Genomic DNA, 21,734 nt, shown 5'->3' on the forward strand with positions numbered 1-21,734 from the left:
AAGAAAAGGGATCTTTTTCTTTGGACAGTCTTACAGTAGGTTGCGGGTTTTCTAGATGGAAAAAGGAGAGTTCTTCCCAGTCGTAACGTAGATTTCGTGAGATTCGGTGTTGAAAAAGTTAGAGAGCGGATTCAAGAAGCGAAGCGAAAGATTAAGTCGGCAGAGAGAGAAAGAAAGAAGATAGCCAAAAGTCATAATAATGGATCAGACGGTAGTACCAAGGAGCGCCGAGAAAGAAAGACATTTTGTTGGTAAGTGAGTTTTTCCGAAACAACATAAACGCAACCATTCGAAATTAATTATACTTCACACACACACTGACCTCTCTTCTCATTAAAGTCATTCAGACAAATGTATATCTATTTTTATAGTTAGAAGTTAACAGTAAGCACGAATTGTCCAATTAGTTGTTTTAATACTAATTGTAATTATTAGGTTAACAGATGATTCTTATTCAATTAATGGAACAACTGTATGACATAACTGTCATCACAGATTGTAAATTCATTAGCTGAAAAGCCACATGAAGAACATTACAAAACTGTAATACTGCTATCAGCAAAATACTGCTTGTATTCAGTTAAATTACCTAATAATCACATACAAATGATTCTAATCTTTGACCAGTTCTATTGTACTCTTTTGTATACTTATATGTTTAATAAATCTTGTTTTGTTGATCATTTTGCCTTGTGACAATTCTCTGATACACATAATTTATATAATTATTGAGTGGTTTTTGAGTTGGAGTTATGCGGGCTCAAGATTCGCCTTAAGGAGAACCTTTGAGTTAATCACAATGCGATCTTGATGCTGCGGGCTTACTCTTATTTAAGTTGAGTGGGCTTGAGGGTGCAAGATTTTGTCCTAATCCAACTACTTGACTTTCAATTGAAACCCAGGCCTTCTGGATACACATATTAGCGTGCAGCCTTGTCAGAAGCTGAGTGATTCATAGAGAACGTTGTTTAGGCAAGCATACACGTTAAAACAGAAGGAATCCTGTGGAACAAAATCTACACTGTTTACGTATAACTATATTCCTGTCAAGATGATCCAGCAATACTTCTTTAACCACTGATGCTATTATTTTTCCTGAAACAGAAGCCAAGTTTACAGGTCTGTTACTACTCACTTCTCACTTTGATTCCCCTTTGCAAATAGGAGAGACATTTGCACATCTCCAATTTACAGGGGTCTCCCCTGAATCAAAGGAGATCTCATAATTATGGGCAAAGGTTCTTGTCACTTCTTTTAATATAATTAGACGGATTCCATCAGACCTGATGCCTTATTTACTTTTGGTTTTGAAAATTTCTCATCCACTTCCTTCTCAGTTACCACAAAATCATTTATCTCCCAATTAAAACTTAATTTACTTCTGGTATTCCCATCCTTCAATACTTCTTCATGTGTAAATGGAGATGTAAAAATTAATCCACACTTCCACAGATAAAATTACAATTGAAACATTCTTTAATTCTTTGTAATATATTAATACTGACTCACCATGACTTCAAATATAGTAGCTTTATACAGAGGCCACGACTGGACTAAAGCAAGGAAAGCTTGCTTGCTCTGATCAACATTCATACCAGCTAGAATGCAATGTTGCGTTTCAACAGTTTCAGGAGGGATGGTCATCATGATCCTTGCAGGCAGACACTCAGCCATTATCAACCTATAAAATCAATATAAGGTGGCTTAATCACTATTACATTAAGAATTTTGTCTTTTCAAAAATATCAAACAGAATTAATATCAGAACAGAAAGTAAAGACAACTATTATTAGTGAAATGTTTTGCAGTTCCTTTTCCTTCATAAATTAGTATATAATTTTAGTACTCATTTACGAAATTGAGCAGATTTCTGCTAACTATTATTAGAAGCTGAAAAAAAAAAAAAAAAAACTAAGTGTTATCTCTTTTAATATCTGCATTTTTAAAAACTAATAGTGCACTCAGAGACATGCACACATTACAACAAACACATATCTGTGTAATGATATTTGAATCCTTGAAACACTCTCTTAATAGTATTTTGTATATATTTTGCATATATTTTATATTTAACCTAGCATATGGGACCTGTCAGGTGCCTCATTAGAAAATGTTTTGCATGTTAATTGTTGATTCAAGGTTAATGACTGAAGTTTTCTCCATCTTCCTAAATATACATTTAGCTTTATTCAAGTTGTTTTTGAAGTAATAATTATATTTTTCCCAGAGTAATAGCATGAAGGAACCTAAAAGGTACCCCTGCTCATTTTTGTAACTTTTAAACTTTGTAGGCATGTTGCACCTCACAGATCCTGCTCGCATTTCATGTTTATAGTTTGATTGGCATCAAACAATTGCCATTCTAGTTTAAGGTTACCCACCATTTCTGCCACCTAACTTTGTAAAAATAACATTTGTCTCGGCCTTAAAAGGAAAGTTTTAAGGCTTTTAAAGAATAACTAGCAAAAAAACAGGTGAGAACACCTGACTCTTCTTGTAACTATTTTGTGTAGAGTTTTGTAAATTTGTGAAGTTTGTGATTAACCCCGGGGGTTCACATCTGGTGAGTATGGGCTTGGCACACCCAGGGTCCTGAGCTGGATATCATCATTCTTCTCTTTCTTGGTGGTTCCCTTCTACTTCTCTCTCTCTCTCAGGGTAACTCGGGAACTTTTTTTTTTTTTCCCTGGTGCAGCATAAGCCTCAGACTTCTTTACACCATATGGCTAATAATAATAATAATAATATGTGAATAATAAGTACACTACTTTTTCAGTTTTTTTTTTTTTTTTTAATCCAATATTATAAAATCTTCTGGTGCTAAGTTAGATTCTATTTGTTTTATGTTTGATTTATTATATAAAAAAATAGATTTGTAGTCTAGATTATTATTATTATTTATTTATTTGAAAAATTATTATTGATAATATCTTCAGTCATGTATTGAGAATCACAAGAAGAAAGGAAATAGAGCAATGCAAGAAGTTAATTTGCAAACACAAAGAATAGAATAGAATTCAAGCCTCTTTTGATTTCAGAAAAACATTACCATTGTGCCAAATATGCCCCAAAAGAAAAATGTTATTCTTGTATCCAGCATGCATCACAATAGTGAAATTAATGCTTAAACAGCAATAAAACAAAAGCCTGAAATCATCATTTGGAAAAAGAAAAAGAAAAAAAAAACAATAACAACAACAAAGGAGGGGTGGACATAGTAGATGAATAATGTGCAATGTATGATGCCAGTAGAAACACCAACAACATACACTTTTTTTTTTTTTTTTAATGTTTAGATGTGTAATATATAAAAAGAAATATGTACACATGCATAATTTTGAACTTTTGCATGTCAACGATTTTATCAATGCAAAAATGGAAACACCTAATAGTTCCATATTTATAATTTATATATCCTACAGTTTTATTTTTTATTTACAGCAGGACTAATAAAAGTTTTTGCATATTTCTGCACAAATACATAATATATAAACTCTTTTGCATTCAAAATTATGAAACTAATTCAAAACTAAAGTGGATTCCGGTTATTTGGGCCGCAGTCGTTTATTTGGGGCAAATCTTAAAAAACAGAACCCAATCGAGAAAATAGCCAGGGTTTACTTCGCTTAATTGGGACAAAATGCCGTTTAATCGGGGCAGAAGACTGCAGCACTGGAGATTACCCTACGATTGTCTCTGACCGTACCACGCGGTTTGGTCGGATTTCTGGAGGTCACAACCATAAAACAATAAAAACAATTAGCAGTCACCTGTTTATTGGGCTTTTCTGTTTGTGCAATCTATCATAAACAGATAGTAAACTCGATCTTATTGAATTTGTGATAATACAGACAGCTGGAATTCTGTGGGTTATTATGGTGAAATGTGTTTACACTTCCATGGAATCTTCAATCATATAAAAAAATTAATTTTCAGACTCTTCTCTTCATTCCTATTTTTAAAGCTTTGTAACTTGTTACTCCGTTCTCACTTGCACATATCGCATTACTTGAAATTTGTGTGTGCCGTGTTCTTTGTTATTGATTGCTTATCTTTATACTGTTTTAAATTTTAACCCCTACCGACAAATGTCAGTGAACAGAAATGTCAACTAGTTAGTATGTACATATTACAGTATGTATTAATTATTCCGATTATCACATATCATTTAATTTTTTAATTAATAAGGTAATAAAAAGTAAATTTGTGCTTAATATATCTTTACTTTTATAGCCGGTGGATAATATTCCTCCTATTTTCGCTCATTAGAATCGCTGTTTAATAGAATTAAAATTCAGTTCACAAATGTGATCGCAATGACCAGCACTTACTACACATCGCATAGTGAACAGTACTTTACTATGGTGACTCCATCGTAACATGATTTGATTACACAGTGAATCAATTGTAAAGTGGGGGTCCATTGTATTTTTAACTTTTTTTACATGAAACTTCGGATAATCGGAGCAGCCACTTAATCGGGCCAAAATGCACTAGTCCCGATGTGTCCCAATTAACCGGAATCGACTATATATTTATTATGAACCTAAGAGCTACTATGGCTCGAAACCAAAGACGCTTCGTGAACTTCATAATTCGTGTTTGGAACCACGAACTATCAGTTGATTATCTTCAGAAATTGATCTTGTCAATGCCTTGACGGTGTGCTGCTGTCATCAGGGCCAGAGGCAGTTCAACTAAATATTAGTTTGCACCTGGTGAACTTTTCATTTTGTTTTCCATTTAAAATGATAAACTGAAGCAAACTGAGGGCTTCTGATAACATTGAGGTCACTGTAGCCAAGTGGTCATTGCGCGAGTGCCTTGGGTGACCCGGATTCAAGCCCGTTACTGCTGTATACGTTGCTGTTTCTTGTATTCTCTCTAACTTGTGAACTCCTCTGACCGTGTGGTCATCCTGGAGTATAAACAGAAAATTTATTTATTTATTTTATATCCTATGTTTTATTAATACTTAAAAATGCAAAAGAGTTTACCCCAGTACTTCTTCATAGGATGACTTCTACTCTATACTCTCAAGTAAAACCGATTTTAAATGCATAAAAACTTCTTTAAAATAATTTAATGTATCCATAATTCTTAGTACATGAATGATCCGACGCACTGGGTTCAGAGACGAAAACCGAACAAAGGAAGTTGAGGTTTTAAACAAACAACACAATTATACAAAATTGCTGATTGTGAAAACCTTAGAAATGAGATTACATAGTAACTCAATTAGCATTTGTTAATTGAGTTACTCATGGGCTGTCATGGACTTTTGCATGCATGCGCATTAATGAGTAATCTCCTATTAATATTGTAGTGAACACACAGATACCTTGCATTAGTGTTGCAACCTGTGAGCAAGACGAATGTTGAAAAGCTTGGTCACCTTAAGGAAGACACACACATACCTTGCATTAGTATTGCAACCTGTGAGCAAGACAAATGTTGAAAAGCTTGGTCACCTTAAGGAAGACACACACACATACCTTGCATTAATATTGCAACCTGTGAGCAAGACGAATGTCGAAAAGCTTAGTCACCTTAAGGAAGAAAAGTTTCATAAATTATTTTCAATGTTGCATTCTTTATTTAGCAAATTTTTATTCCACAATATAATTTTATCAACGTCTATTTATTATATATTTGACATAATATCTTCAGTCACTCGAGGTTTCATGGAAGGTTTGACGGGTTGGGGGTCGGATTGGTGATGAGCACATTAAATTATTTTAAAGAAGTTTTTATGCATTTTAAATTGGTTTTACTTGGAGAGTATAGAGTAGAAGTCATCCTACGAAGAAGTACTGGAGTGAACTCTTTAGCATTTTTAAACTATATTTATATTGGTTTTTTTTTATTTATTTTTTTATTTCCAGCAGAATTAATAAACACTTTTGCAATATTTCTACTCATACACTTCATATATAAGCAGAAGTTAGGGCATAAAATTTAATTTTTAAATTTTGCACCCTTATCAATTTTATAAACTTAAAAAATAGAAGAAACTAATATCTGGCAGTAAGCAAATCTTTGCACCTCTGCGTAAAATGCATAATGTGCATTACACGGGATAATTAATAAAGATGAATAAATTATTTAACTTCTGGCCCGGCAAAAACTGTAGCACAATCTATGTTATTAAATTACAGATGACAATATTACTTACTTATAATCCACATGGCCCTGCTGCTGGCAGTCCCCGAATTCCAGCTGAGCTTTTAGGGCAGATAACATTATCTAATCAGAAAAAAAAAAAAAAAAAAAGTTATACAACGAAAAAAAGTAATCAAATATTAATAATCATATTAAAATAATAATAACAATAATGAATTCCATTTTTGCTTAAAATAAGGAACTGACTTTTATAGATATGATTATCATATTTTTCAAAAGTTACAGTTTAATTAATTTCTCTATCAAACAAAAAAATTTACTTGATCGAATATTAATTTCAAAATTACTAGAATAAATGTAAGAGTTAACTCTATGTTTGTCATCTCCCAATTTAAAACTGATTTCGTTAGGTTAAGTCCCCCGATACAATAAATGATTTAGATGTTTCTAAATACAGAATGTCAATACAAATATTTTAAAAAACAACCAATTTATAAATTATTAGTAAATTATTTTGATATGCATTAAAGCCATTTCAATTTGGCGATACCATTACTGAACTCTTGTATGAATCTATGCTGTTAATTAATTAATAAATATAAATAAAAAATAGTAACTTGTGTAACTTACAGCTTCTTGTTCGGTGACTGGAAATCGGTCGTGTCTGATATTATGTACAATCTGATGATATATCAATTCTTTCTCAACCCTGTCTCTAAAGTTTATATAGGAATCTAAAAAGAGATGTTTCTAAAAAGAAAAAAAATAATAATAAGTATTAAAATGATCTTAATTCCACAGTTAAATTTTTTTATTTCTTTAAAGATTAATATCTTTATCAGAGTAGAGGGGAAGAAAGTACCCATATCAGTATTTCTGCATTACTACATATTACTAAACTGACTTTTATAACTATCAATATGAAATTATTTGAACAGATTCATATAATTTATATTGCACTTATTTTTCTAAATGTACTGTGATTTTTACATATTTTAATTCATTATGGAGTTATGAAATTTAATTTCTTGCTTAACTTTCAGACAGTATATAATTATTTTGTTTGTACTAGCTAAAATATCAATAAACCTTTTTGAAAAATTATCCAAAACGTGAAGTTTGAATGGCTTTCATTCTAGAAATAATGAGGAATTTTTTAAAAGAATTATTTTATATAAAACTTACTTTAAAGAGAAAGAAGTGCTGTTTGCGAGGTGCAGATTTTCCCTGTCCTTGTTGCCAGCGTTCCCATTTTGCCATAGCATCAGCAACTTTCTCCTCAAGCAGAAGGGCTCGTTCTGATCATTAAGATATTTATGAGAGTTAATTGACTTTTATTATCACTCAATTGTTATCAGTATATATATAACAATTATAAAGTTACAGAATTCTTATAGTACCGTGATAATAGACTAAATATAAAAATAGCGAAATGCTTAAAGTGCGGTACTCACCTTGAATATAATCTGCAATAGTTTTATGAAAAGACTGATGGCTAAATTTATTGGCTTGGAATCTCTTACATCTGAGATTCTCACGTGTCCCAAAGAGTATCACGAGCGTATAGAAAATTCCTTAAAATACAGCACGCGTTACTTCTCACTTAATACCGCCAACTGAAGATGTTATAACTTAACGAAAGTCTGTCGTCACGACTATTGGCATTATCAATTCTTTTATGTTCCAGATTAACTATTTTCTACTTTATGACAACCAGGTATGGAGTAGTGCACTTCTGCTTCCTTGCACTTATTTTAAAATTCCATTAAATTAAATTTCATCCCACCTTAATGCACTAACTTAACCATTCCACCTTAAATTTAGCCATCAGTCTTTTCATAAAACTATTGCAGATTATATTCAAGGTGAGTACCACACTTTAAGCATTTCGCTATTTTTATATTTAGTATATATAACAATACAAATCGAAGATATAGTCATTATTTTGTGTCTACAAACTTGATTTAAGTGCCAAATTTCAATTATCAAAACTAACTGCAAATGATTCAGGCCACTCCATATTGGCTTAAATTTTGATCTCAATGTGAAGATTTTTTTCACTACATAGTAAATTATTAAAATATGTTTTATTTAAAAAAGGTGGTAGTGGTAAGTAATAAAAATTTATTAATATTTGTGCTAACTGTCTCTTTTTATTGATTTTTGTCGTTTTTTAAGAATGAAGTCTATGTGTAAACACATATAAGACTATATAAATAAAATACAGCAGACTATTTCTGAAGGGAGCAAAAAACACTGGGTTACTGAAAATTTAACTTATTGGTATTAACTGCTTTTCTGTTAAAAATAATTTGCTTAATAAATAAAACTGCAAAAATATGGTAGGCCCAATTGTTACACTATTTTTCCACTTAAAATTTTTAGTTAAAATAAAAAAAAAAAGCTTTTCATCTACAGAACAGAACTGTATTATGCTGTATTAAAAATACAAACAAACTTTATTTAAAATATTCAGTAAGGAGTTTTTTGCATTTTCTTCTTCAATTCCTCTTCTTTTTTCTGTTTTCCCCAATTAAGCATTCTGCTTATTGGATTTACAATAGATCTTTCCAGCCTTTTCTTGATCTTCCTCTACTTTGTTTGCCATTGGGTCTCCAGTTATTTAATATTTTTGTACCTAACAATCGCATCCTGTTTAGATGCTTTCCATTATGTTTTCCTATTATAAAGCCACTCATTTATAGATTATATCCCACATTGTTTCCTATTTTCCTCACTTTTAATTTTATCTCCTAATATTTTATTAGTTGTTTTCCTTAATGTTTCTATTTCTAGTTTCTTTTATTTTGGTTCTGCTATTGTGCCTCTATAGGAAGCTATAGTTTTCTATATATTTTTAACTTTAATTAATGCTTGGATATTTTTAACTTCCTGATTAATGTGTGGATTGTTTCAAATTATATTCTTTAACCCTCCTGATATTCTGCTCACTTTTAATGCTTGTTCTTCTACTTCTTCTTGAGTTATTACTAACTATTTATTTGATCCTAGGTAGTTAAACTTCATTACTTCTATAATTTTTTTCCTTTTTAATTCTAATTTATATTTCATTGATTGTTACATTAGGCTCTTTGTTTTGCCTATGGATATTTTCACATTATACTCTTTTGCTTTCTTAATAAAATCATGTAGCATTCTTTGTAACCCATTTTCATTTTCTGCCATTAGTACTGCATCACCTGCATAGCAGATTATATTCATTTTTTTTTAAATTCTAATTCCTTTATTTATTTCATTATTTACTTCATCCATTATCATTAAAAAGAGTAGGGCTCAATGAGAGGCCTTATCTTATTTCTTTAGTTATTTCTATTTTTTCAGTGTTTCCTTGACCTATTTTGATTATGCACATATATACATCTCTGATCATGTCTATTAATTGTTCAGGAAGCAGCTTTAAGATTTCTATTACTTCTGTTATTTTTACTCTGTCAAAAGCTTTTATTAAATTTACAAAACACATATAAAATGGTCTATTATACTGAGTAATTATTCTATTATCTGCTTTATCATAAATATTGCATCTATGCATGATCTATTTTGCCTAAATTCTTGCTGCTCATTGCTTAATTCTATACTTTCATTTAATTTTTTCTGATACGACTGTTTTTTTTACCAATCACTCAGTATGTTCTTCAGAAATTGGCTTCAATAGTTAATTTTTCTCCTCCACTCCTTAGAACTCACCATTCATTTTATCTAAAATTACACTTTTCCTATTATTTCTCTAATTTATTCTGGATTTATTTTTATTTATTCTTCATTAATATTATTCTCTCATTTTCTAACATCTGCTATCCTTCATTTGTATACAATTTTTTAAAATAATTTATCCATATAACTGAATCTATGTTTATTATTTTAACATATTCATTCAACTATCTTCTTTGATTCTGTATTGTTCACTATTTTTTGTGCTCAGTAAAAATCATTCTAATTCTTTTGACAACTTATCCTAATGCTGTTTTCTATATTTCTTATCTCCACACTGATTCTATTTCAAATTTCCTTATATTCTTGATATCACTGTGCATCTGTTTTATTTGATTAAATGCTTTTGAAACCTATCTGCTTTGATCTCAGCCAAATCTTTTACTTCTTCTGTATACCATGGTGTCCATTTATTATTATTATTTTTTTAAAATTCTATTCTCCTAATGTTTCATGTGATGCTTTATTTATACAAAGTTTGATGCTTTTTCTATTTTTATTCTATTGACTGATCTTCATTTCCACTTCTTTTAAATCTAAATATTGTTTTACTCTTTTATTCACTAATTCCCATTCCATAATGTCTTCAATACAATTCATTTCAGAGAAATTATCTTCTGTTAAAATTAAAAGACCTTCAGAGCTTCTTGGTAGGTAAGCACATTAATTCTTTCTTTCTTCTACTGTACACCAACTACCAGCACAAACTGTACAGGGTATAGTTTGTTCTAATTTTCACTCTGTCTTGATTTGGTTTGATTACAAAATTCAACGTGGAATCCAGAAAACATCAATTGTTAAGTAGTTGTATTGTGTAGGAATTTCAGCTTGTCGTTTGGGCTTAACGGTGCAAGGGCAACTGGGCCATAATGCACCTAATCTGTGGCGAAAAGTAATGTACAGTTTCCTAAAAGGTTTTTGACTAAAGTGCATTATAGCATTGAATGTGTTTGAGATAGATAAATATTTTGGCTACATCTGGGATTTTAGAATACTTACTATAAGCAATATCCTTTGTACACAATAAAACTCACTTCATAACAATTCACTGCTTTAATTAATGCAGAGGCTCCCATACTTTTATTATTAGTAGTAATAGTAGTGGCATATGATGCAAAAAAGGAATGCTTATAAAGCATCAGCAAAAAAAAAAAAAAAAAAAAAAATTCCACACATCATCTGTCCATCCCATCCAATAATTTGTCTAGTTCTTCCTTGAATTTATGCAAACCACCCACTTCCAAAATAACAGATGGAAACCTATTCCGACAATCAACCACCTGCTGGCTTTTTTTTTTTTTTTTTTATGTAAACCCCAAATCCGTACATGACCATCCACGGTGTGGAGTAAATAACGTGACTCATCCGACCAGCACACCTTGCATGCTCTTTGCACCAGGCGAGTCTTTTACGCCAATGAACCTTGGTTAGCACACTGCCATTATCAACCCTGCCAACCTTTGTATCATCTGATATACCGCTAAGCCTGATATACCGTCATCAATATCATTGATTAATATGATTAAGACGATACGAAGGTTGGCAGGGTTGTTAAAGACACTAATGATAGTACGCTGCTGAAACAGGATCTAGAAAAGTTGAGCAGATGGGCTGAGAGGTGGCAAATGAAGTTTAACTTTTGACAAATCTAAAGTACTACATATGGGAAGCAGTAACCCCAGAGTAGCATATCAACTCTGTGGTACTACACTGACAGTGGTAGAGAATGAAAAGGACCTGGAGTAATTGTGCAGGCAGATATGAAGTTTTCTGAGCAGTGCAGACGGTCTGCAAGAGTAGCTTATCGTGTCTTGTCAATGATATACAGGAATTTTTCTAGCAGGGATAAGGAGGTGATTATCCCCTTGTATAAGGCAATGGTCAGGCCACATCTTGAGTACTGTATACAGGTCTGGAGGCCTCATTTTAAGAAGGATGTAGAGCTGTTGGAACGAGTACAGAGAAGAGCAACAAGATTAGTGAATGGAATGAAGGATTGCTCTTATGAAGAAAGGCTTAAGTTTTGCAAATTACAGTGTATGGAAACTATGCACCTGCGAGGTGATGTGATTGAGGTGTATAAAGCCTTGAATGGTTTGAGCATGCTCATTGCTGATGGGATTCCTCTTGTTCAGAATAATTGCCTGAGAGGGCATAAATTCAAATTGAGGAAAGACAGATGTAGGATAGATGTGCGGAAGTTTGCCTTTAGCCAGCGGGTAATTGGTTGGTGGAACAGACTTCCATCCTTTGTTGTGGAAGTTGATAGCCTAAATAAATTTAAGGCTGAGCTGGACAGGTATTTGGAATGAACGGAGGGGTGAAATGGGAGCGGTTTTTTTTTTTTTTTTTTTTTTGACTGATGCTGCATAAGCTTGCTTTCTTGCACCATATGCCTCTACTAATGCTAATATACAGAACAACTGTGGGCCCAACACCGAACCCTATGGAACTGCACTAATAACATTAGTTCACTAAGAGCAGCATCCACTGATTACCACCCTCTGTCTTCTCCCACTCAACCACCTTTTATCCACTGTAGCAACTTACCCTTAATACCATTCTGCTCCAATTTGTACAATAGTCTTCCAAGTGCAACAGTGTCAAAAGCTTTCCTGAAATCCAAGTATATGAGATCAAAATTATTTTTTGCATTCAGTTCCTTTGTGACCACACTGTAGTATCCAATCAAATTTGTCAGACAAGACTTTCTCTAAACCCATGCTGTGTCTGAATTATTGCTGCAGTCTTGTCTAGATGATCCTGCAATGCATGTTTAACCAGTGACTCCATTATTTTACCTGGAACAGAAGTTAAACTAACTGGTCTGTATAAGCCTGATATGGAAGTAAATCAAGGCTTGGAAAGTCAAATAAGCTTTGCTTGCACATAAATAACTATTTATCTTTGTATATTTTTGTTGTTGATGTAAGTGTGTTTTAATAAAGTTTACTGAAATGTTAGTAATATAGTAACATTCCAAAACATATACAGAGTAGGGTCAATTCAAGGGTCACCAAGTCAACCTAGAGTTTGAATGTTTACATAGGAGAGATATAATAAGAATAAAATTGAATCACAGAATTAAAAAAGAACCGGTTTTGAACAAGATTATGACTTGCAGAATAAGAGAGAGAGCTATACAAAGTAGAGGTTGTTAACCTTTCTGTACAGCTGTCCCTTATTCTAGTTTTAAAATTTGCAAATGGTGAGAAAATTCAATTTTGGAAGGCCTTCTCAATTCCCCTGGATCCTTGTTTCACCTCCCTGGCTAAGATATAAAACATGATGAGTATGAGATCAGCATAAGCCAACAAGCTGTTATCCATGAAAGGAAGGGTTCTTACCTGTATTTCCCATTACTTCATACAGAGCATAACCTTCTGCACGAGGCCTCAGATCTATTTTAGTCTTAACCACTTCCAGAACCTATAATCCACACAAGATATTGATTAATTTTTACTATGAAATCTCACATTATAATTTTTTAATGATTAAAATTTTATCACTGTTAAATAAAGCATTCTTTATTAGTCTTTATATGCAACTCAGAATGTTTACTATCTAAGTATTGCCTTTTAAATGAGATCACAAGTAATTTAATCAAACACAATTTTAGTTATGTTGATATTGTTGTAGGTTTATTTGTGCAGTCGTAAATATTGCCACAATATCAGGATTTATAAAATACATACTGTATATTCTTTATGGAGAATAAAGTGTCAAGTAACAGTAATTAACAATTTTATGTATATTTAAAATAATTAAAATATTTATTCATTCCCTATGCAAAATACTTAGAATTCATCTACATATATCAAGAGAATGACAATCAAATTCTACAAATAAGTTGCAGTTAAATAAAGTTACGATTACAGAACTATGAACAATACTTCACAGTATTATTCTACTGTTGAAATGAATAAGTTCTATGGAAATGAATTGATATCTTTGTATACATTAGACCTATTTTAAAATATATTAGTAACGTTAGCTTAAAGAAAAGCATGTGTGTACCCTGTATGCATGAAAGATGTTTTATGTGAAAACTTTTTTGATGATAATGAGAACCGTTTTAAAATTGGACTGAAGTTATGAACGATGTAATGTTTTATGCTCATACCCGCTACTTACTCTACTGAATCAATGTTAGTAACTGAGTTAGCATTATTATGGACGTAGTGGGCATGAGCATAAGCCCATGCCCGCTACTTCCTAAATGATGTAAATGCTTGTTCAACTTACATTGTTCATAAGTTTTTCTTCAGTCCAAAATAATGACAGAATGTTTTATGCACATGCCTGCTACTTACTCTAGCGAATCAATGTTAGCGACTACATTAGCTTCATTTAGGATGTAAATGTAAATTATGATGTAAATGTTCATTCAACTTACATTGTTCATCAGTTTTTCTTCAGTCCAAAATAACGACATAATGTTTTATGCACATGCCCACTACTTACTCTACTGAATCAAAGTTAGCAACTGCATTAGCTTCACTTAGGAAGTGATGTAATTTTCATAATTTCTATTTCACATTTTTGCCAACAGTCCAAACACAGACTGTCGGACTGAAATTTAGTAGGTGCCGCCAAAGATGTTTTCACATCAAGAATCAATGTTATATACCCAACTGAATAAATTAATGTTATATACCCAAGCACGGTACTAAGTACTATAGGTTCTAATACCTCTCGTGTTTGGGGTTCTCATAAAAAAAAAAAAAAAAAAAACTGAATAAATGCATTTTATTAAAACAGTTAATGTAGACACGTTGGTAAACAATGAACAGGCGCCTCCGTAGCCAGGTGGGCAGGAGCAGTAGTGCATAGCACACGCTTCTTGATTAGACTGGAGTTCGAGCCCATGACCACCAAATACGGAGGATGCGGAAAGGTCATGGAATGACCACTGCATACCCCCAGAACAATATGGCCTTAGTTGCTAATGCTCCTAAAAACCAAATAACAAACAAACAAACAATGAACAAATGCTGCATACAGCTGAATAATTGCTAGGATACTACATAGTATAAATGACTGAGGAGAGAGAGAGTGTGTGTGTGTGTGTGTGTGTGTGTGTGTGTGTGTGTGTGTGTGTGTGTGTAAGAGAGAGAAAGAATCAAATCTGAATAATGTGAGTTGCAGCATAAACATTGACAGCTGTTTTTGTTGTATTATAAGCAGTTGAAACGTGAAATAAGTAAAAGGCTTATTTCTTTTGTGAATTTATACAAGTACAACAGTTAGAATGAAAAGTAAAAGAGCACAGTACTTTAACTTTTGTCTGTGATCTTTTGTTGAATTTAAGAGTACTGAATGATACAGGCAATAAAAATAATACACTTATTATTATTATTAGCCTGAGGTGCAAGGAAGCCTGAGGCTTTTGCTAAAAAAAAAAAAAAATTCTGAATTACCCTGAGAGAGAGAGAGAGAGAGAGAGAGAGAGAGAGAGAGAGAGAGAGAGAGAGAGAGAGAGAAGTAGAAGGAAAAATCACCAAGAAAGAGAAGAATGATGATATCCAGCTCAGGACCCTGGGTATGCCAAGCCCATACTCACCAGATGTGAGCCCCTGGGTTTGCAGGAAGTATTTTAATAAATAAAGTTTCTGTTTATATTCTGAGATGGCTACATAAGATCAGAGGAGTTTAGGAGTTATGGCTCAGAGGAATCACTATACCAGCCAAACACTACCTTTATAGTCTGCTTCACTGACAGATGAAGTGCACCGACCTCGGTGGTAATTACAATGAGTAGGAGACAGATGGAGGTTGCTGTGGCATATTATTCCTATTGATTGCTTGTCTATGGGTTGCAGTGATCACATACAAGTAACTTCTGAAATGATCTGTATAATAATTTGCTTATGTCCCTCTGTCTGGAATGCTCTTTGAACTTGAATAACTCAAAGGCTAAACAAGCTTTTGACCTGATTCCTTTTGCAATAGATTTTATTTAGCAGTAAAATTGAGGGGGAAAAAATAATCCAAAATTTTTCTGACCAATTTTCAAATCCTGAGAATTGATTTAGTTCCCAGTGAAACTAATTTGCCATTTACTTTGAAGATAAGACAATTTTTTAGCTTTTGTCATCATAATCAACAAATCTCAGGATCAGATTTTCAACAAAGTTGCCATTTTTAGCCTGTGGACAACTTACATAGCAATGCCAGGTCCAGATAATTTTCATGTAATAACTGTAATTTTTAAAGAACAATATAGTCATACATGTAAAAAATTATCAAATTGCACTTTTACCCAAGTCCATCCCACTGACGTCTTAGCTAGCAGCAAAAGGGAGCCAAGGGAAAAGTTTTTGTAGTAATTACTTCCATATTACTTCTTCTTCTTCTTTACTTCTCTAAAACAGTTCTGGCGAAATATTCACCATGGGTATTCTAGTCCTAGTAAAAAAGGTTGTCTGCCTGCTCATGATGAATTCAATGATAAATTCACAAGATTTATCTCTCTTTTATTGTCAAGATAGAAAACAGAAATCTGAGTGATTAACATACATTGCATGAAAAGAAGAGACACTTTACATGCAGCACTGATTGCTCATGATTATGAGGCCACCACTATGAACTGCCTCGGCTGGTATACAAGTCTGAGGAGTTTACTCATAATGAGTTACCTTGGTCTTGTATATTAGATTTAACCAAAATGAATATTTCAAGCATTTCTTATTTAATATAACTGCAATATAAGCAGACTTTTGGACCCACATTGCTAAGAACTTTTTTTTTTTTTTTTTTATTACTAATCACCTAACATACTCCCAAAGTTTTTGGCTGGAGCATTCTGAATCCTGTGTTATTACAAATCTTTTGCAAAACTGAATATTACAAATAAATCCATGCTACCTTGTGCTAAGATTAACAAGGGATTGTTCAATAAAGATCTACATTCAGCCAGAAAAATAAAAAAATAAAAAAAGAATAATTGCAGAAATAGGTCTGTAATCTGCTTCCTGTTTTTTCCAGAGGAAAAAACCAAAAACAATTCAAGATATGAGTGCAGTATATATGTTGAGAAATGCACTCTAATAATGTTGTCATAGAGTGGCACAAGTAGTAAAGTGAAATAGCATTAGTGTTCATGGGATGCAGGAATTCCAGGGCACCAAACAACTGCTGTTACAAGAGAAACAAGAAGGTGGAAAATAGTGGCAGTGAACACCACTGTGTGTCAATTTGTGAATTAGCTCATGCAGACTGACTCAGTGTCTGACTTGCTCGTGCAGTATCGCTCTCAGTGTGTCTGATTGGCTCATGTAGTTTCTGTATTATCACTGGGGGAAAATGCCATGGAAAACCACTCGCACATGCATGAAACTTTTACCTTATGGATTCCTTGACTAGTGTCATCTTTACTGAAAATGTAAAAAATTGTATGGAGCAACTTTTGAACATGTGTAACAATAACCAGATGATTACTTTTTCTGAATAACTATGGACCAGACCAGGGTTCATCATTTTGATCCTAACCACCAAGGAATGTTTTAGATAAATGTTTCCATTCTTTGGGCCATGTAATGAAACATGGCCTAAAGAATGAAAACATCTCAATAACCATTCCCAAAGAAAGTAAGAGTGCAGTCATCTGCTGGAAAGGTAATGCTGTTAGTTTTCTGGGACAAGTTTGGTGTGGTCCTTATCAATTATCTTTAAAACTGCATCACATCATCATCACCACTGAGACATAATGTATCTCTCAAGTTTTGCAAGTTCAATATACAAGTTTTCACATACACCACTCCCAGTTATACTGTGGGGTTTCGGGGGAGGATTGTGACCCACGTTATAAGACAACCGTGCTATACCTGATGCCTACAAATTTTCTCCAATCCATTGATTCTCACTCCGAATATATACAAGTGAAATCCAACCATATTTCGCGATATTTAGTGCTCTATTCTGTGATTCCATTCATTAATTTTTTTTTAATCCTACCTGCAGACCAAAAAAATCCACTTGGGAATTGTTAATACTAATGTGTGAACAAATTAATTTTTAAAAAATTATTTATTTTCACAAAAAACATGTAGCAATAGATACATAATTATAAAAAATTCAAGGAATTTATTTGATCACTTCTTTAAAAAGTCTGTAATTTTTGTTGCCTTTTACGGGAGAATTGTTTTTGCAAGATCATATTTTTTAAAGACACTAATTTCAAAATTTTTACTTGCTCAACCTCCTGCTGTGTCTCTAATCACCCAATCACAGTCTCTAAGCCTTGTATTGCTTCCTGATCTGTAGGAACATCAACAGGTTGCTCCTCTAGTTCTTCCATTTCCCCATCACTTCCATCCATCCTTTTCTTGTTGGTGATGCTTTCAACAATGTTTTTGTCAGTTAATAAGTGACACTAATTCTTTTTTGCCAATATCAACCCACTGATTGATCATATTCTCTGTGAGTTCCTGTTCCTCAAGGATATCTCTAACTGCCTGTATATCACAGGAAGTTTTTCAAAATGCATGATATTTTTGAGTTATATAAATCCATCACTGAAGCACCACCAAAATGTTAAGGAATTTTTAGAAGTACCCAGTTGTATGAGACAGTTTTTTAAGGAAGTGTTAAAACTTAAAATGCTATATTATATACTGTGGTATACCCAAGCTCATGTGTAAAAGATGAACACAGACAATCAAGTGAGCCTCTTATACCTTATGAGATCCCTCTTTTACTTGTGGGCTTACATTTATTATTACATACATGGAGGCTATCCCCCACTTATGTGTGAATTCAAATAAAACATTTTGAATGCACACATATTTTAACTGCACATTTCACGTATAACTGTGCAAAAAAAAAAAAAAAAAAACCCCAAATGCCTGGCAAGTGTAAAAGAAAAATGCCAACGAATGCTCATTAAAATGTCGATGAATGTTGATTCTGCTAGCAAAATTTAATTCTTTTAATTATTTCTTTTTTCCATCCCTGAAGTCCTTTTTTGCACAACAAGCATTTTCCTGATGAAGACAAAGAATAAATTCTGAGACCAAGTAAAGGTGACAACCAGAGACATTTACAAATATTGCCTCAATAAGTGTATCCATCAGTTGCAGAAATGTGTTTCCTGGGTCATAGCCATAGAGAAAAGACTAATAAATGTGCCTAGTTTCTACCTTCAGTCACCAGTGTTCTAGGTGAATATGTGTCTGCACTAAACCACCCTTTGTATATTTAACTGAACATATGAATTCTCTTAATAAATCCGTTACCTCTGACATAGAAGCACAAGGATCAAATTCAACCGGCTGAAATTGACCGTCTAAGAAATATACTCTTGCATGCACTGGCCTTCTGCTAATGGTACAAGCTATTTCCTGCTTAGATGGAGGCCATTTTCTGCCTTTAGTCTCTAGTGTCCTCATGAGGCACTGAAATAATTATAAAAAACTGAATTAATATGGTAAATTGTCAACACAATCAAGAAATATTTATAAAAAAATATAACAGTAAAACATTTAAAAATAATCTAACTATGGATAAATCACACCCACATCATCACAATAGCTTTATCTGAAATTTGGAGGGGGGAGGGAAACAGTGCCTCAAAGTCAAGTCCTGAAACATGAAGCACATGCCAGGATTCTAGAACTCACAGCAGTTCAACTCTTTATTACTTGCTTGAACTGCTGACCTCCGAACCCATTCAAACTGTCAGCCCAGATCACCTGCAAGGGCAACCTGCTAAACCCACCGACCAAAAGAAAACTTCCCACAGTCCAATCCAAAAAGGTCAATTAATGCATGTTTTAAATACTGGCTCCTTAGGTGACAAAATAATAAAATCTAATATTATTACAACTAAAACTGAACTTTTTTGCAGGATTCTATTTTTCTCAAATTCAACTTTCATCTGTATGCCTAGCTAGTTCATGCTGAACTGTATTGGTTGAGGTGAATAAACTAATACTATATTATTCTGTAATACAGGGTTCTTTTCTGAATTACTAGATTGACCACGTTTTTAATTTGAAAATTAACACACAAACTGGTGTAAATTATGCTTAACTAATCAGTTTAATTAAATTTAAAGGTTACAAAAGAGCAAATTCCTCAAATTAGATAATTCAGGCATAACAAATCAATTTTTCAAAAAACCTCTTTGAATTTTGTTGAGATTTAACTTGACTGCCTGTTGCTAAATGACAATCACTTAGCACTGAAATAAGTTATCCTCAAAAGGTGGCTGAGGCAGGCAGTTTGGATACAGTTCAAGACAGAACTGGATAGTCATTTTTTGACTACAGGAAAAGTACAAGTTATTGGGTTTTCATTTTGGTAGATAGTAAAAATGTCCACCTCTAAATACTAATAATAATTAATATTACCATAAGACATTTTGCCATAGCTTCCTGAAGCAGCACATCTCCTGATGTCAATGAAATTCAGGTTATTATATACAAATGGATTCAACTTATACATAAAAAGAGCAAGCCATGTTTTATTTATTTTATTTATTTATTTTTAACTTGGTTTAAAACTTTTCTAGGGATTCGGCTTCAGCAGCTATGGGAAAGTTTTGCAAGATACGAGATACACTAATTTTTTATTATGTAAAATTTTCAAAAAATATGGATTTATGAATATTTTATATGAAACCGAAATATTCAAAAGGATCCAAGATATTTTTAATTTTAAAGAAATTTTTCTGATATTTAAAAATAAGCACTTTATCAAAGTTAAACTACATTTAGCTGAACAGTACCATCTGAAAATAGGTTCATTTACCCTAAGTGAGAATTGAGCATACTGTCCCTCTTCAGTGACTTCATCAATAGCACATCTTTTAAGATGGGCATGGAGATAGCTAAGGATCTGCCTGTCTGGAGGAGTAGTAACACTACAAGCTAATGATAAAAGTTGCCAATGCCGAAGGTTCACTCTACTGTTTGGATCTGTAGAATGACATAATTCATTATTTACAAATTAGCTAGTCATTTATTAATTTTATATTCAGGTAATTTCTTATATAGTGTATAAGAACTATGAGAACTATTCAAAAAGTAGTGGCAACAGGTTCCTACAAAAAAAAAAAAAAACCACCTGAGCTCCAGCGCAACTCCATCTCAAACATTACAAGGAATCTGATACCATCAGCAGCTCAATTTTGTTAAAGAAAAGAAACAATGTCATGTTGCTTAAAAGCAATTACTGCTGAGTGCTTCCCATCTTGTAGAACAAATCAAATTCATAAGTTCTCATCCAGAAAATTGTGGAGGAGGAGCTTGTTTAATAATCCCTTAACACTTAGTTAATTAATAGAGCTTCTTAAATGTACTGTTATTTTGAAATTTGACTTAAAGAGAATAATAGCAAAGCTTAACTGATGGTACTCACCTCAAATAATCCACTTAGTTGTATAGTGTTTAAGGCAAAGTTATGGAAATTCAATTAAGTTGCATGGAATTGGAATTTAAAAATAAATAGAGTAGGGATTATTAAAAACCTGTAATTAAAATTTGCCCAAAGGAAGAAGAAGAAGTGCACTACCTCATCCCCTGGTTGTCCTATATAAATTGTTGAAACTATGAAGAACTGTTGACACTATGAAGAACTAATAAGTCCTTCATAGTTTCAACAATTTATATAGGACAACCAGGGAATGGGGTGGTGCACTTCTTCTTTTGGGCAAATTTTAATTACAGGTTTTTAATAATCCCTACTCCATTTATTTTTAAATTCCATTTCCATGCAATTTAATTGAATTTCCATAACTTTGCCTTAAACACCATACAACTAAGCGGATTAGTTGAGGTGAGTACCGTCAGTTAAGCTTTGCTATTATTCTCTTTAAGTCAAATAATCCCTTAACAGTAATGATATAAAATGCCAGTCACATAATATCTTGATTTGTT

General features: G+C 32.8%; 1 protein-coding gene across 4 annotated transcripts in view; it reads right to left on the reverse strand.

Annotated features, from left to right (window-relative positions):
• Myo81F (unconventional myosin 81F) overlaps positions 1 to 21,734 on the reverse strand; it is a 326,469-nt gene that overhangs the window by 32,816 nt on the left and 271,919 nt on the right. For all 4 annotated transcript variants that reach the window (XM_090376766.1, XM_090376764.1, XM_090376763.1 and 1 more), the window contains 7 exons: positions 20,608 to 20,774; positions 19,092 to 19,250; positions 13,203 to 13,284; positions 7,309 to 7,421; positions 6,754 to 6,873; positions 6,176 to 6,246; positions 1,510 to 1,681 (listed from right to left, as the gene is read on the reverse strand). In XM_090376766.1, the coding sequence (XP_090232892.1) occupies positions 1,510 to 1,681; positions 6,176 to 6,246; positions 6,754 to 6,873; positions 7,309 to 7,421; positions 13,203 to 13,284; positions 19,092 to 19,250; positions 20,608 to 20,774 (884 nt within the window). The remainder of the gene's footprint in view (positions 1 to 1,509; positions 1,682 to 6,175; positions 6,247 to 6,753; positions 6,874 to 7,308; positions 7,422 to 13,202; positions 13,285 to 19,091; positions 19,251 to 20,607; positions 20,775 to 21,734) is intronic.

Source organism: Mastigoproctus giganteus, chromosome 6 (assembly GCF_048544385.1).
Source record: "Mastigoproctus giganteus isolate SK-2022 chromosome 6, ASM4854438v1, whole genome shotgun sequence".
NCBI classification, from domain to species: Eukaryota; Metazoa; Arthropoda; class Arachnida; order Uropygi; family Thelyphonidae; genus Mastigoproctus; species Mastigoproctus giganteus.